The sequence below is a fragment of the Leptopilina heterotoma genome, unplaced genomic scaffold (assembly GCF_015476425.1).
Source record: "Leptopilina heterotoma isolate Lh14 unplaced genomic scaffold, ASM1547642v1 Lhet_6, whole genome shotgun sequence".
NCBI lineage: Eukaryota > Metazoa > Arthropoda > Insecta > Hymenoptera > Figitidae > Leptopilina > Leptopilina heterotoma.
This window is the reverse complement of record NW_025111137.1, coordinates 7,259,626-7,273,986: the sequence shown is the minus strand read 5'-3', so window position 1 is coordinate 7,273,986 and position 14,361 is coordinate 7,259,626. Positions and strand designations below refer to the sequence as shown.

The 14,361-nt window shown below is 32.1% G+C and overlaps 1 protein-coding gene across 2 annotated transcripts in view; it reads left to right on the top strand.

The window, feature by feature from the left end:
• The first annotated feature begins 575 nt into the window (after nt 1-575).
• The window catches only part of LOC122509142, a 383,804-nt gene continuing 370,018 nt past the window's right edge, over nt 576-14,361 (top strand). Inside the window, exon 1 of one of the 2 annotated variants that reach the window (XM_043622955.1) lies at nt 576-2,124. In XM_043622955.1, the coding sequence (XP_043478890.1) occupies nt 1,507-2,124 (618 nt within the window). In that variant the 5' untranslated portion in view covers nt 576-1,506. The remainder of the gene's footprint in view (nt 2,125-14,361) is intronic. The other variant, XM_043622954.1, reaches the window with a different exon arrangement.

Here is a 14,361-nt window from a genome sequence, read left to right as displayed (position 1 = left end):
TGTCAAAATGACAATCTAGATTTGTCAGTCAACTTATCCATAACAATTCTGCTTGTTCATGGAACAAATCTAAATAGTTTTCATAACAATTCTTTTTTAAAATTTATTCTCTGTCTCAACAACAACTAGAATTGTTAGTTCTATATTGACAATCCAGAACTGTTGTGTGGACTTAATTTTTAGTTACCACAACAATTCCATTTTCTGCGTGTATCTTAAATACTTGGATCCTATTAGGCTATTGGCTCGGTTGATCCACAACAAGACTAAGTATACTGTCATAATTATAGATAGAAATGTTCTTCACAATTTCCTACGAAAAAATTATTTATAATGACTAATACACTTAAAAGAAATAAATTTTCTGATTGTGTCGCATAGGAAACATACGAGACGCCTTAATATATATGTAAGGACTAGATTTGTAAAATAGGGTCTATAGCATGCGCGCGGAAGGCGGGAAGGAAGGTCGACAGTGGCGGCGTAGTGCGATCCTCGAAGGTAATGCTCTCGGGAGTGTTCGGTTTGATTCGTGGCTTCTCGCTATTTGGCGCTGGCTGTGCACCTCCAACTGAGAGTTTCACGCTGCGTGGAACGAAACTCGTACGCGATCAGCTTAACCGGGCCCGGCTGCTTCTTAAACGTTATGAGCATTTCGCGTTCGATTTCTTTTGCAAATTGACAGTCGACAATTTCCATCGATTAAATTGACGACAGAAAATATTCAAATCCCAATCCCCCTGACCAAGTCCAAAGAGAATTTCCCCCTCAGTGACGACACGGCAATGCAACAAAAAGCATTGTGCTTGCCAAAATTTTTAAAGAAACGGTATTAGTGCGACTCCAACTCATAATTAGAGTTCCTGGAGAATGTTCGCGTTTTCAGTGTGTTGAAAAGAATAAAGAGAGCATCAGGAGTGTGTGAAATATATAGGAACTCGATATAATTCGTCCTCCCAATTCCACGAGCCTGCGACGAATGACGTTCCGCAGGGATTGTGGCCAGCCAGGTAACGATCCTCCGGAGGGAAAAACGGATTCGTAGGCGGGGCCTAAGGTCGGAGACACGTGACACGGAAACTGTCACGCCGCCCTTGCCTCCCCTCCCATCCCCACCATCCGACCGAAAACCGAGCCGATCCTATACGAAGCGGCACTTCGGTTCTCCGGTCATATTCCGAGTGAAGAATTTCTTTTGTTTATATTCTAGTGATTTGACTCGGGTTTTTATTTTGGCCGATTATCGACCCCCCTCCCTCCCTCCCCCCCTTGGCCGAAGAGAAAATCATCAACCTTCGATTTTCCCCCGTATTTCGTGAGACAAGTGTTTACTCTGCGAAATGCACTCGCGTTTTACGAGCTCGCTTGAGTAAACGAAGGAATAATGAGGATCGACATTGCAGCCCAGAAACCTCTTTTTTCCAAATGGTAAACAGACTCTCTGGATATAATTTCAAACAATTTTTAGCGATGATTCTTTCCGGGGAATTTTAAAAATTCCGAAAAATGCAGCTTGCAAGTTTAGGAAATTCTGAAAAGAATTCGTCAATAATTCCCGAGCAGGATTTAAATATTTCCCGTCACTTTCTAACAGTGAAGAGTGAAATCGATGGCGTAGATGAAGATCGCAAGACAAAAGTCAAGGTTAAGCTGGAGGTCTTCGACGAGGAGGTTTTCGATCCCAAGAACGAGGAATATCGTCAACGAAACGAATATCAAGACATTAAATCTACTGTTCCACCTGCAAGTGGAATTATTGATTATACCAAGTTTCCCGGATTTTCACAAATCAATCCTGCTTTTAGTTCCGTCGGTGCTGGCTTTCCCCAGGGTTTTGGGTTTTCACAATTTTACAGACCCTTCCAAAGTGAACGGTCTCCAAATAGGATAACCGGAGGACCCTTCGGTACAGTAGGAGGCGCAAATGATGCTTTTTTCGATGCTAGATACGATCGGGAATTTCAACAGAGAAAAGTGAACTCTTATTCTGGCTTTCGTTATTCCTCTAATACACCTCCGGCATCAAAACGCTTTTATCCCGAGCACAGAAGTAATATACACTCCAGCAGGCAAGGGAAGTGGGGTGATTCGGCTCTTAGATCCCTACAATCTACACCGACACTGGTGAGTCCTTTAAGATAAATTTTGTCTTCAATTTATATGAGTGATGAACATTGCATTTAGCAGTATATGTTTAATAAAGATCATAATTCATTTTCTTCGACGCTGAACATTTAATTATTGTTATTCATAATAGTCTTTGAAGTGGATTGGGAGTTATTGTATTTATAGCTAAATGATTAAACAAAAAATAAAAAAGAGATGATTCAATCATCATCAATAATACAAATCTTTATTTTTATAAGATTATAACTCATCAAGAGACGTCAAATAAATTAAATAAATAAACAAATCCATATATAAAATATCAACGTTCATCTATAAAAGTATTTATGTAAAATTTAATTCGATTCAACAATAAACAAAACGAGAGAGACTTATTAACATGATAAGATGACCACATCGATGATCCTATGATTTTTTGAACCTCGAATTGTCTTCTTGGCACAGGAGAGACTAAGCAATTCGTTCTTAGAATATAAGTCATTATCATATTACAATATTCTTATATATTAGGCGGATTTCCCTTTCCATCACAAGACACATGGTATAGGGATGAGAATTGATGGCAAATTTCTATAGATTCGTGATAGGAGAATAGCAACTATCGCTTTAAAATGAAGCTTTTAAAGAAACTGAAATAATAATATATAATGAAGAAGTAGCTCTGAGAGTAAAACGATATAAATATTCATTAACATTAAACCATATTTTTGAAAAAACTCGAGATGTAAAAAGTGTTGAAAAGTTAAAACAAAGAAGTCCATGTTGTTTTTTTATTAGAGATATAAAAGTTCGCAGTTCAGACGATAACTACAGAAGAGTTTTACTTTTTAAGAAAATACCTCAATTTTTTATTTTCAGATGCTCCAAACTCGAGATTCAATGTCGGACAATTATACATGCAGATAGCTGATTTCAAGCAGCAAATTTACCACAATATTATTCCCACAGAGCATCGAAACTTGCAGCAATATTGATAACATTTTCAATGTTGGACTCGTTGAGAGCCACTGTAAAAAGAAAGGTACTAATTTAGTACCAAAATTGGTACTAAATCGTAATTTGGTTCTATTTTAGTACCGAAATCAGCTCTAATTTAGAACCTTTTTTTTATAGTGAGAATGTCATTTTTGCTGCAAGTTTCGGTTTATTACTTTTGAAAACGAGTGAAAATTAATTTTCTTTTTCATTATTTAATTGCCGCGTGGATGTTTTAAATTATTGTTATTAAAATTAAAAATGTTACTTGTAATTGGTTAAAAAAATAATAAGGTTCACAAGTAAATTACAGTCACAATTTAAAATTTAAATATATATAACTCATCGTCGACAACTTTAAAGCCTCAATTTTTATGTTGTAGAAAATCTGAAATATGAAAATAAATTATGGAAAACATTTACAGTAAACCAATTTTGACCTCTTTAAATCCGTTATATTGGATTGGACATTTTAAATTCTGAAAATATGATTTCAGATTTATAAAGCGACACCAAAAACTGCGTCCTGATAGCTATTATTTCGTTAATTTTCATCTACTTTGTAAATTTTTAAAATATTTTTAATCAGAAGTTTAGTTTCTACACTGAGAGAAATGGATGATAAGATTTTGATGGTAAAAAGTATAAATGTTATCAGGTACCATTAAAGATGTTACAAATATATTTTTATGTTAACCAGTACAATCGAGATATTAGATAAATAATAAGACTTAACAGTTTTTATAGTTGTATTTTTTTAATGACACATTTTTGAATTTTATTCAATTTTTACCTTCCGCAATTTTAATCAATTCATATATTATTTAATAAATCTTAATTAAAATTTTTTAAAATGATTAAAATCTCAGTTAACTCTAAATTTAATTTGCTAAAATATTTAATGTTTGGAATTCCAATTTTATTGTTTAATTATTATAAGGGAAAAAAAGAACACAAAAAATGTAAAAATTAAAAAAAGTAATAAGTGTTAAATCCACGAAGGTATTAAAGAGTTTCAAGCGAATTTGATGAATTAAAAATAATGTCCGCCATATTGGATCCGACATTTTGAATTTTTAAAAATTGACTTTAGATTCGTAGTCAGCGACCCCGAAAACCCCCGACTAGGTATGTTTCAAGCAAGTCCGATAAATTCCAAAAAATATGTCCGCCATATTAGATCCACCATTTTGAATTTTTAAAAATGCACTTGATTCGTAATGATAATATTAATAAAATAATAAAATCTTTTTTACTTAATTTTATGTTGTTCGTTTAGTGAAAAAAGATACGTGGATTTTTTTAAAGCGGATAAGTCGAAATTAAACGTTTTTGAATGAATTTTCAATTGATAAAAACTGTTAATGGCGGAGTTTAAATATTACTTCCTCTATGGCCAAGCAAAAATACTATAAAAATTTAAACTCTGTTATAGCAGAAAATCCATTCAAAAACGTTTATTATCTATCTTTTCTTTTTTTTTTTTATTTTCTCTAAAATAATTTCTATGAAATATATTTCATATCTATTACGCATAAAAATCATGTTAAAAAAAGTTTAAAAAATATATATTATTCAGTTATTCAGTTTTTGTAAATTTATTGCTTTGTTCAAAAAATTCTGAAACATTTATTGAATGATCGAATATTATTTTCAAAAATTATTATTGACTTCAATAAAAATCTAATACTTAAATTTGAATATTTTCAAAGTTTATAAATTTTTTTTAAATGTGTTGTAGTATTATTATTAAAATTAAATTTCATTCTGGAAAATAAACAAAGAAATTTCGTTATTTTAAATTTCTCACATAACCATTAGAATTAACTTTAATGTATAGAAAAATAGTAATAAATTATTCATTTTTGAATACTTTTTCTATTTAAAACGCTCTGTTTGTAATTAAAATCTGTTGTAATAAGGGAATTTAAAGGTTTTGGTAATTTTTTCTAATAAAAAAATTAAAATTAAAAATCATCAAGGTTAGGCCAAAATATTTTTTTGATTAACAATTTTTTGGTAATATATTTTTTTTCTTGAATTAAACAATGATAAATCGATTTGTAAAGATTTTAATATTTTGAATATGTGTTTATCTCAATTTTTTGTTGAAAAATGTTTTTATCAATATTTAAAAAATTGCTCTTCATTTGTTTTTTAAAAATAATGTTGTAGAAATAACCTTAATAAGTAGGTAACAATTTTTAGTTGATACTAATACAATTTTTAATAGACTTACTATTCGTGACATATAATTTTCCTACATGTGTCATTTAAATTCTTAGTAATAAACATAAAAAAGTGTTCAATACAGGGAAAATGAAAAATATATTCTTGAATAAAAACGAAACAAAATTTTTTTTCACTTTAACCATATACATATTCTGTATATGTTCATATATTTTAACGTTACTACGTGAAAAAACTTTTCCTACCTGAAGGACATGAATTTCTTAATTATAAAAAAACTAGCAACATTAACATTCTTCCAAGATTCAGAAAGATTTTTGCGCAAAAACCCGGATATTGTCTGCACTTATGAATGGTAATAAACAAGAAAATATTGCAAACTGTCAAAGGTGCTCTGATAGTAAATATTCAAAGAAACGCCCACCAATTTTCCTGCATCGTTTTATGACCACAAAAAACTCTGTCTCAAAGAAAACGTTTCAAGATCATCAGCATAAAGGAACTTCCTGTAATAATAGAAGAATAGCTAGAACTTAATAACAGAACCAAGTATAGACAAACAGGTATATATCCTCTTTAGAAATATTGAGTTATATTATAAAAGAACTAACTGTGTTTTCAAATAATTATGTAATTTTTTTTAACTCAATTTCTCTCAATTTTAAATAATATATTCTTTTTCTTCAAACATAATAGATTTTCACTTTTAAAATTAGATTGTTCGTGAAGTTGTGTGTCAAACGAGACAAAAATTGCACACAAAAGCAAAGGAAAGGGAAGATTATTTAAACGGCACATTTGAATGTCTGCCCTTTTAAATTTTTGCCGAAATAAATGCGAGACTTTTTTTTTATATGTGCTAAAAGTCGTATACCCCTGGTATTTCTTAACGCGACGTTCTCGTGAGTCAAGGCGATTCGGTTTCAGTTACCGTGAAACTGCTTGAGGGTCCCCGTTATGTCGTTACAATCGTGCGAATGATCGTGAAATGCGTTCCTTATTCTCGGAAATGTCGCGTTATTGCGTGTCATTTTCTTAATGGGACACTACTTGAAATTGGTCTTCAAGTTTAGCCAATATATGTGTATGCTTCGAGTTTTATGGTAATAACTCAGCACTCATTTTTTATTCACAAAGTGTTGGTCCTTTAAAATTGTTGTGCTTTAGTATAATATAATTCAAAAATTATGGTCTCAAAAATGGCTTGTGAAAAAGAATTTATAGAAAAAAACATTTTTACCAATATTGATAATAAAATCACACTGTTCTATAAAATCCTTGCAAAAAATATTGCGGTCGAAGACTTTAATAATTAAGTATTTTTGAAATATAAAAATAATTTCGAATGTGCAAGGTTACAAAGTTAGCAAACTTGCTTATATAGTATTGGTTCCGAGTATCATCACAACCAATTAAGTAATTAAACTTTTTTTCTTAATTCCGCATATAATAGTTTCAATAAGCAATCTTGATTATTTCTTGATTACACTTTATAAATTTTCACTTTAATTATAAGTCTTCTATACTAAATTATATGCATTCTCCATTAGTATAGATAATATCGTCAATGAATTATTAATATTTGTTCTAAATTAATTTGTCTTTTCAATTTAATTGGTTTGTCAGTTTTTAATTATTTTTCAATTTTCAATTTACGGCATGTTTCCAACTAATTAATAGTTTTGAATTAATTTATAATTTTTAATAAAAAAATAAAATCACAGTTTTGCATCTAAAATCAAACGATTTTTTATTCATGCGCTCTGATCCACATTAAAATGATTCGAATCTCGTTACTTGGAGGTTTTTGGGAATCTGACATTAAACTTAAAAAAATCCAAAATGGTGGTTTCAATATGGCGCCCAAATATTTTTAAAATGAAATGCATTCACCTGAATTATTTTGGAACTTTTTTGGAATTTTTTTGACAAAATAGTTATTTGACATAAAAACCACTTAACTTAAATTTCACATAATATGAACATTATTTGTAATAAATTTCATTGTACACAAAAAAACCATTCGACATAAAATTTCATTTGACATGAAATTCATTTGACATCAATTTCATTTGACATTAATTTCATTTGGCATACAAGTAATTTAACGTAATTCTCATTTGACACAAAATACATTTGACATAAACATCATTTGACATTAAAATCACTTGACATAAATTTTATTTGACGTAAATATCATTTAACATCATTCTTATTTAACATAAAATTCACTTGATATAAATTTCATTTGGCATAAATGCCTCTTAACATAATTCTCATTTGACATAAAATTTACTTGACACAAATTTTATTTGGCATAAATGTTATTTAACATAATTCTAATTTGACATAAAATTCACTTGACATAAATTTCATTTGACGGATAAGTCATTAAATATAATTTAATTTGACATAAAATTCAGTTTACATAGATTTCATTTTACATAAAAATGATTTGACATGGAAATATTCCGCGAATTTCAAAATTGGCTAATCATAATGTTCTTGATAATAATTAATTGGTTAATTTTAAAATTCGCGCTGATATTTTTATGTCAAATGTAATTTGTGTAAAATGAATTTTATGTCAAATGAGAATTTTGTCGAATGACTTTTATGTCAAATGACTTATGTGAAATAAGAATTATGTTAAATGTCTTTTATGTTAAATAAACTTTATGTCAAATGAGAATTATGTTAAATGTCTTTTATGTAAAATGAACTTTATGTCAAATAAAATTTATGTCAAATAAGAATGATATTAAATGCCATTTTTGCCAAATGAAATTTATGTCAAATGAAATTCATGACAAATGAATTTTTAGACACAATAATATTTATATCAAATGTATATTATGTCAAATGACATATATTATGTTTAACAAATTTTACCTCAAATGAATTTTCTGTGAAATAAAACTTGTCAAGTGATTTTTATGTTAAATAAAAGTCATGTCAAGTGTATTTTTACGTTAAATGGAAATTAGGCTAAATGAGTTTCATGTCAAATAAAATATTTGTTGAATTAATTCTATATTAAATGACATATATGTTGTATAAATTTTATGTCTAATGAAATTTTTGTCATCCGCCATATTCGATCCGCCATTTTGATTTTTCGAATATGGATAAAAAGTAGTATTTTTGAAATTTATTTATCTAGAGATACATAATTTTCTGTAATTAAACATGAAGCTTTTAATTAAATTAAAGTTGTTAAATATTGTTCTATTAATGTATAAATTGTTTCATATAAACTGTGTTTGTAGGAAAAAAATATCTTCATTTATTAACTAATTATTGATCTACTTGACTAAATAATGTCAGAGTAGTTTTTCTATGCATGAATCGTTAGGAACATATCAAAACCGGTAGACTTAGACTGACAGCTAATCGCGATAACTGATTGTGAGTTTTTTTTGCTCCTATATTGCTATAGATAATCGGTGATCGCGGCACAAACTATATCAAGGTAGTAAGCTCGTTATAGCTCTGTGTGAATGAATGGAATATTATTATTTAGAATAGCAAAGTCCTAAAAATGAAGGTTGCTGTCATCGCAAACACCTTTAAAGTGCTTATTACCGCTCATAGACGCGACGGTCGCAATAAAAATAAAGTGTCTCAAAAAAGGAAACATATAATAACCATACTTTCATAAAATGTATTCAATCATTATACAATGAAATAAGAAATATGAATAATTGATTACTTCGTTAAGAAATCTAGAACCATTAAAGTAATCAATCTAAGGAATGACATGTTACAATACTCCTTATATGTTGGTCGTTTGATCTATTTTTTTTCTGATTTTTTTTCTGATTGAATCTGAATCAGCAAAATTGATATATTCAATGAATGTACATGTATAGCTGTTGTTTTTTTTTTAAATAACAAAGTTTTAAATTTAAAAGAATGTATTTTTTGAATTATCTTCAGGATATATAAAATATGTGAAATAAATAGTTTAAGTTTGGGATAAAATGTGTGGGCGCGAGATGGTGTCGCATAAACCGAGGGGTCAAAAATTATGCTACACTCTTGGATCAAAATTACAGTGATTACTGCCCTTTCTTCTCCATTATTTCTTCGCGTCTACCGAGAGGAACTCCTGGCACCTCGACTTTAAGGTCTTACGATATAGGCCTATATTCTCTCATTGGAAACACGCCCATGGCCTCATAATACAAGGGAAATGAAAATGGTGCACGGTTTGTTCAACGATTATCATTTTCTGAAGCATAAAGATGTATAAGAAGCGTGCTTCCATTCTCTTTCGAGACTCATCCTGTTTTTCAGTTCTTAAAGTGGCTGGACTATTATAAAGTTTCAAGTGAAATATTTTTCGGATCATTTTTCAGACTAATCCGTATACTAATCTGGTTGTATTTAATTCGGAATTAGTCCAAATGTTTTACCAGGGAGCTATTTCTTTTTTTTGCATCAAGTTTTCGTCAGTTTGAAAAATGTTTGAAAACTGCTTATGTACGCATCTTCGCCTCCTTTAGAAACTGTTTATTTTCCATGCGCTGCTACATGTACACACCTGTATCGCGATTGCAGTGACATTAGTGTAACGTATACCGTCCACAAATAAGGGCATGGAATCGATGCCGATTCGAGTTCCTCTGCATTTCATTCTGCTTCTTACCAGAAATGCCGCACTCTCCCGATTTGTAGCCAATCTCAAAGTACAGATTTATACTTGTAAGAGAAATTTAGAGTCCCTTAGGTGCGAATCATTAAAGAAGAAAGATGGATTTCCCATATGCAAAATCTCTCTCTGCACCTGCAGACACTACCTTTTTCGGTCAATCCGATTTAGATTTCTCGATTCTGAATTGTAAGCCGATACTTTACTATTTTGGTACACTTTGGGTCACGATTTTTTTTTTCAAATAGAATTTATATCGCGTATAGAAATACAAACTTTCAATATTGATTTATTGAAAATTTTATAAATATTAGAAATTTTTGAATGTTTTTGAACAAAGAAGATCGGATTCTAATTGTCTCTAGATGATTCTTTTGTTGAAGTTCATTCTTTGTTGTATACTATAACGAAGATGATGCCTTTGTAAAATCTGTCACTTTCACCTTGTCGAATAGATTTGACCCATCACCTTCGGATGTTGAGATGAGGCCTTTTTTTGGACTTACAGTGTCTTATTTTTGTATTTATCGGGTTCGTCATTTATGTGTATATAATATATTCGAATGAGCAAACAGTAGACGATCGATCACCGGTCGATGAAAAAGAGCTTGTGGCATTTTTTACGCCGCTTTATGAGGGTCAATGTATATGCTTAATAATTCTATTCTTTGCCGTATGGGGCGCCATCAAGGAGATCCCCACTGTGAGCGCGTCAACGGTTCCACGTCATATGTGAAGGTATATGTGCCGGATATTATTTCTCATCAGGGCACGTCCATCATTCGCCAACATGCAAGAGAAGAGCGCATCTTAATGTTGAATCCCTCGATAATGTATTCAAATTTCTATAATAATCTCTCTCTGCGCCTCGTTTACATTCTTTTGTATTTAAATAAATGCAACTTTTCACATATTTTCATCAAGGAACGTTGCTTTTTTTCAGTTGGGGAAAAAAATCAAGACTATAGAACAATATTGCAATTTGCAAATCCAAATTTGACTCCTGACTTAACACAGTGTTTTGGTAGATATGGTATGAGCAAGTATCGAAATACTATTGTCAAACAAAGTATTGATTCCCTAATGCCTGATTGCTAAAATAATCTAAAACTAATAGATTCTTAAATGAAGGAAAAATTGGTTTGATATTCAGTCACAGTCATTTCTAATTGGATTAATATTTCAGAAATTATGTTACATCTAAATTCTAAAAATAGATTGCTGGTGGTAGGAAAATGATTTCTGTTGGCTTTCGGTGAATGTGATACAGTTTCAGAAGACTAATAATTGGTCGACTTGTTTGCTATGGACTGAATGACAGTTAATTTTTAAATCATACAACATTTCCACAGAGAATGTTACCGCTCGCCAGATGCGTGGTGTGGAAATTCGGTGCCTCTTTGTACCTGAGGGCAGTACCCAATAAAGGCAACACATGTTACTGTGACTCGGGGCAGAAATTCGTCATCCCGTTTCTTATATTTCACCCTCTATCTGTGACTACAAAAAACGTCACGCTCTTATCGCCAGACAATATTTCTGACAATAACTCCTTTGTTTCCTAATCATTTCAAAACCAATATCAATTGCTTAAATTTCATGTTTACTTACTCACCTTTTCGAATAAAAGAATGTCGAATAAAAGAATGCTAAGTACAGAGGCATTGATTATGATCCAAACTAATTTTTACGTTGAGAATTGGGTTTGAAGTATTAGAGAATTAGCAGTAGAGGCTAACATATTAGTCTTCTTGACTTCCGGAAATTGTAATTGTTGGAGTAACCCTTCAATTCCGCGGCGGTAAATAAAAAAGCGGGCCTTCAGGTTATTAAAGGAAGGATGTCAGTCGTCGACAGGCACTCGACAGGGCGCGTGCGCGCCGAAACCGCAGACCGAAACCACACGCTAATTATTTATTCTTCGTTTTGCCCTCGTTTCGGTTTTTGATGTGGCGTGACGATTGTCGACGCGTCGTCACTGACTGACGCCCTTTCAGCTCGAGTCCAGTTTTGAAGAACAACCATTTAATGAATTAAATCTATCGACATTTCGCATTATTATCATCATTCACCAGAAACAATAATATTTCATTTCAAAAAGTTCCAAATGAATGGCTCCGGCTTTTCTATGACAAAGGGAAGCAAGCCGCTTTTCCGGTAATGCGTCGATATTATATTCATTATTTTTCCATTCGCGATTCTTTTCGGTATGATCTGAATGGGTTTTATGAACTCTTTTCAACAAGGTCTTTGATGATCATCCCTTATGTAAAAATAGCAGGTACCTCATCAGAATTCTTTTTATTTTTCCGATGAACGTGTCTTGCTGGTTAAATAATGATTAGGTTTGCAGCTCCGTAATTATACTTTGTAGCGAAATAAGACGCTGAGCAGTGTTCTATAAATCACACGATTTCTACAACGCGCGGTTGGCCTCGTTGCACGTCAGTGTAATATGTTTACTATCCGGCGCATATCACCAAGCTGTAATTTCTTATCTGGTATCTCCTCGATTTTCTGACGAATTGACTCGTTAATCGCCTCACTCGTCCCCGTTTACAGACTACAATGTGCGTATATCGTCAGTGACTTCTGTGCCTGCACGAGCAAATGGTGTGCTTGCTGGCGAACGTGACCCGGTGATTCTTTATGGGGCCATTAAACGAACAACTCATAGTCGCATAGCAAACATTATTATAATCCGACCAGTGTTCGTTGAACGTACGATTACGTTAGAAAGCATGGAACGACTCTTTGGTCAGAACTTTTACGATTGCTGACACCTCGCCGACCCAGGAACGCGGAGAGACGATATTACGACCGCGAATATTAAAATAATTGATGCCGCCATAAAACGGTCTTCGCGATGTCCCTGTACAACGTTTATCCGCTAAAGTTCGACTCACGTGCGCCAACCGCTCACCAATATTATCGAGGAATCTCCCAAGGCACCTGTCTCGTATATTCGCAATACTTGCTTTTGTCACGGTTAAGAATTCACTTCATAGCTTCTGTTCGCTTATGACGAAAGTTTAGCCAAGTTGATGACTTTCGATAAAGCACATACTTTGGGTCTTAGAGGTTGTAACAACAACTCAAGGAAATTGAAAATTTTATTTAACACTCTCATTAATAGTAAATTTGACTGCAGATTGCTAATTTCTTCTTTTCAAACTTTTCTACTTCTTCAGCATTAACTGATCACAAAAAAATAACTGTCAAGTGAAATTACTTTTGTGAAATTAGCACACAGGAAGCAATGAATTCTCTGTATAATCAGATTTTGATGCGAATTATGTTTGAGTACTTTTCTCCAGATTCAGTAACCCCTCGAGAATGTAAACTGTAGTTATCGGCAAACATCTCTGATCCTATCAAGATATTGAGAAGATACCACCCCCAAAATCTTCTCCCCGCATTCTCCTGCCATCCTCTCACTTGTCCTCCCTGATCGAGTATCTCGTCTCAAAGTTCGAGACTTAGAGTCACTTAAGCGTAAACTTTGATAACAAGAAAACTTCCATTGTGATACCAAACACGACTTTGAAACTTGTAAAATTCAAGATTTATTTAAAATTCCTTCCTATTAAATTCCTATTATCTCATTGTAACGTACATATATACATTAAAATGTTTAATGGGAAAGGATTTAATGTTTTTTTTTTATTAAAAGAAGAAACAGAATATTATGATGTCTTTTACATTCGCTTATACTAATGCGAGTAAATCAAGTGATCAGATCTATCGATGGGTTTTCAGTCAATTGATACATGTACTAAGGTTTTTTTAAGCGCAAGAAACATGAGAATAATTCTATTCCGCATAAAGATAGCTGGGACGCTTTTAAACGACGCATAACTCCTGATGTTCTCATGTGTACATTTATATTTATTGATATGTCGCAACAAGGCATGAACGCGAAAATATTGTACCGAAGAATGTTAATTTATTTGATAGGTGAAATTGATTTTCTAATTGACTGTTTGTAATTTATAAATCATTTTCAATGAATAAAAATTAAATAAAGGTTCGTATGTTTAAAATTAGGTCATACAGTGATGGTATATATTAATGTTTAAAGTGAAATTCACTGATTCGTAGATTAAGAGAGAATTGTTGACAGTGTATAGAATCATGAGAAAATTTATCTTTTGGGGCATTCATATATTTTTTATGAAACTTGTAGTTTAGTTGAAACAAGTTAAGGATAGGGTCAAGCACACGTAGGCGCGAAGGTTTACAACATGTATGGTGCCGTTGATCGTGAGATCGTATTAAAGCACCATGTTGCCGTGAGGTTTAGGATAGGTCTGTTTTCAGCTGGCAATGCGAGAGCAAGGAAGAGAGAAGATTGCAGTCGATCCAAGGCGACAACACAGGGGTTCTCGCATGGGGCTGTTCAAGCGCCCCTGGCG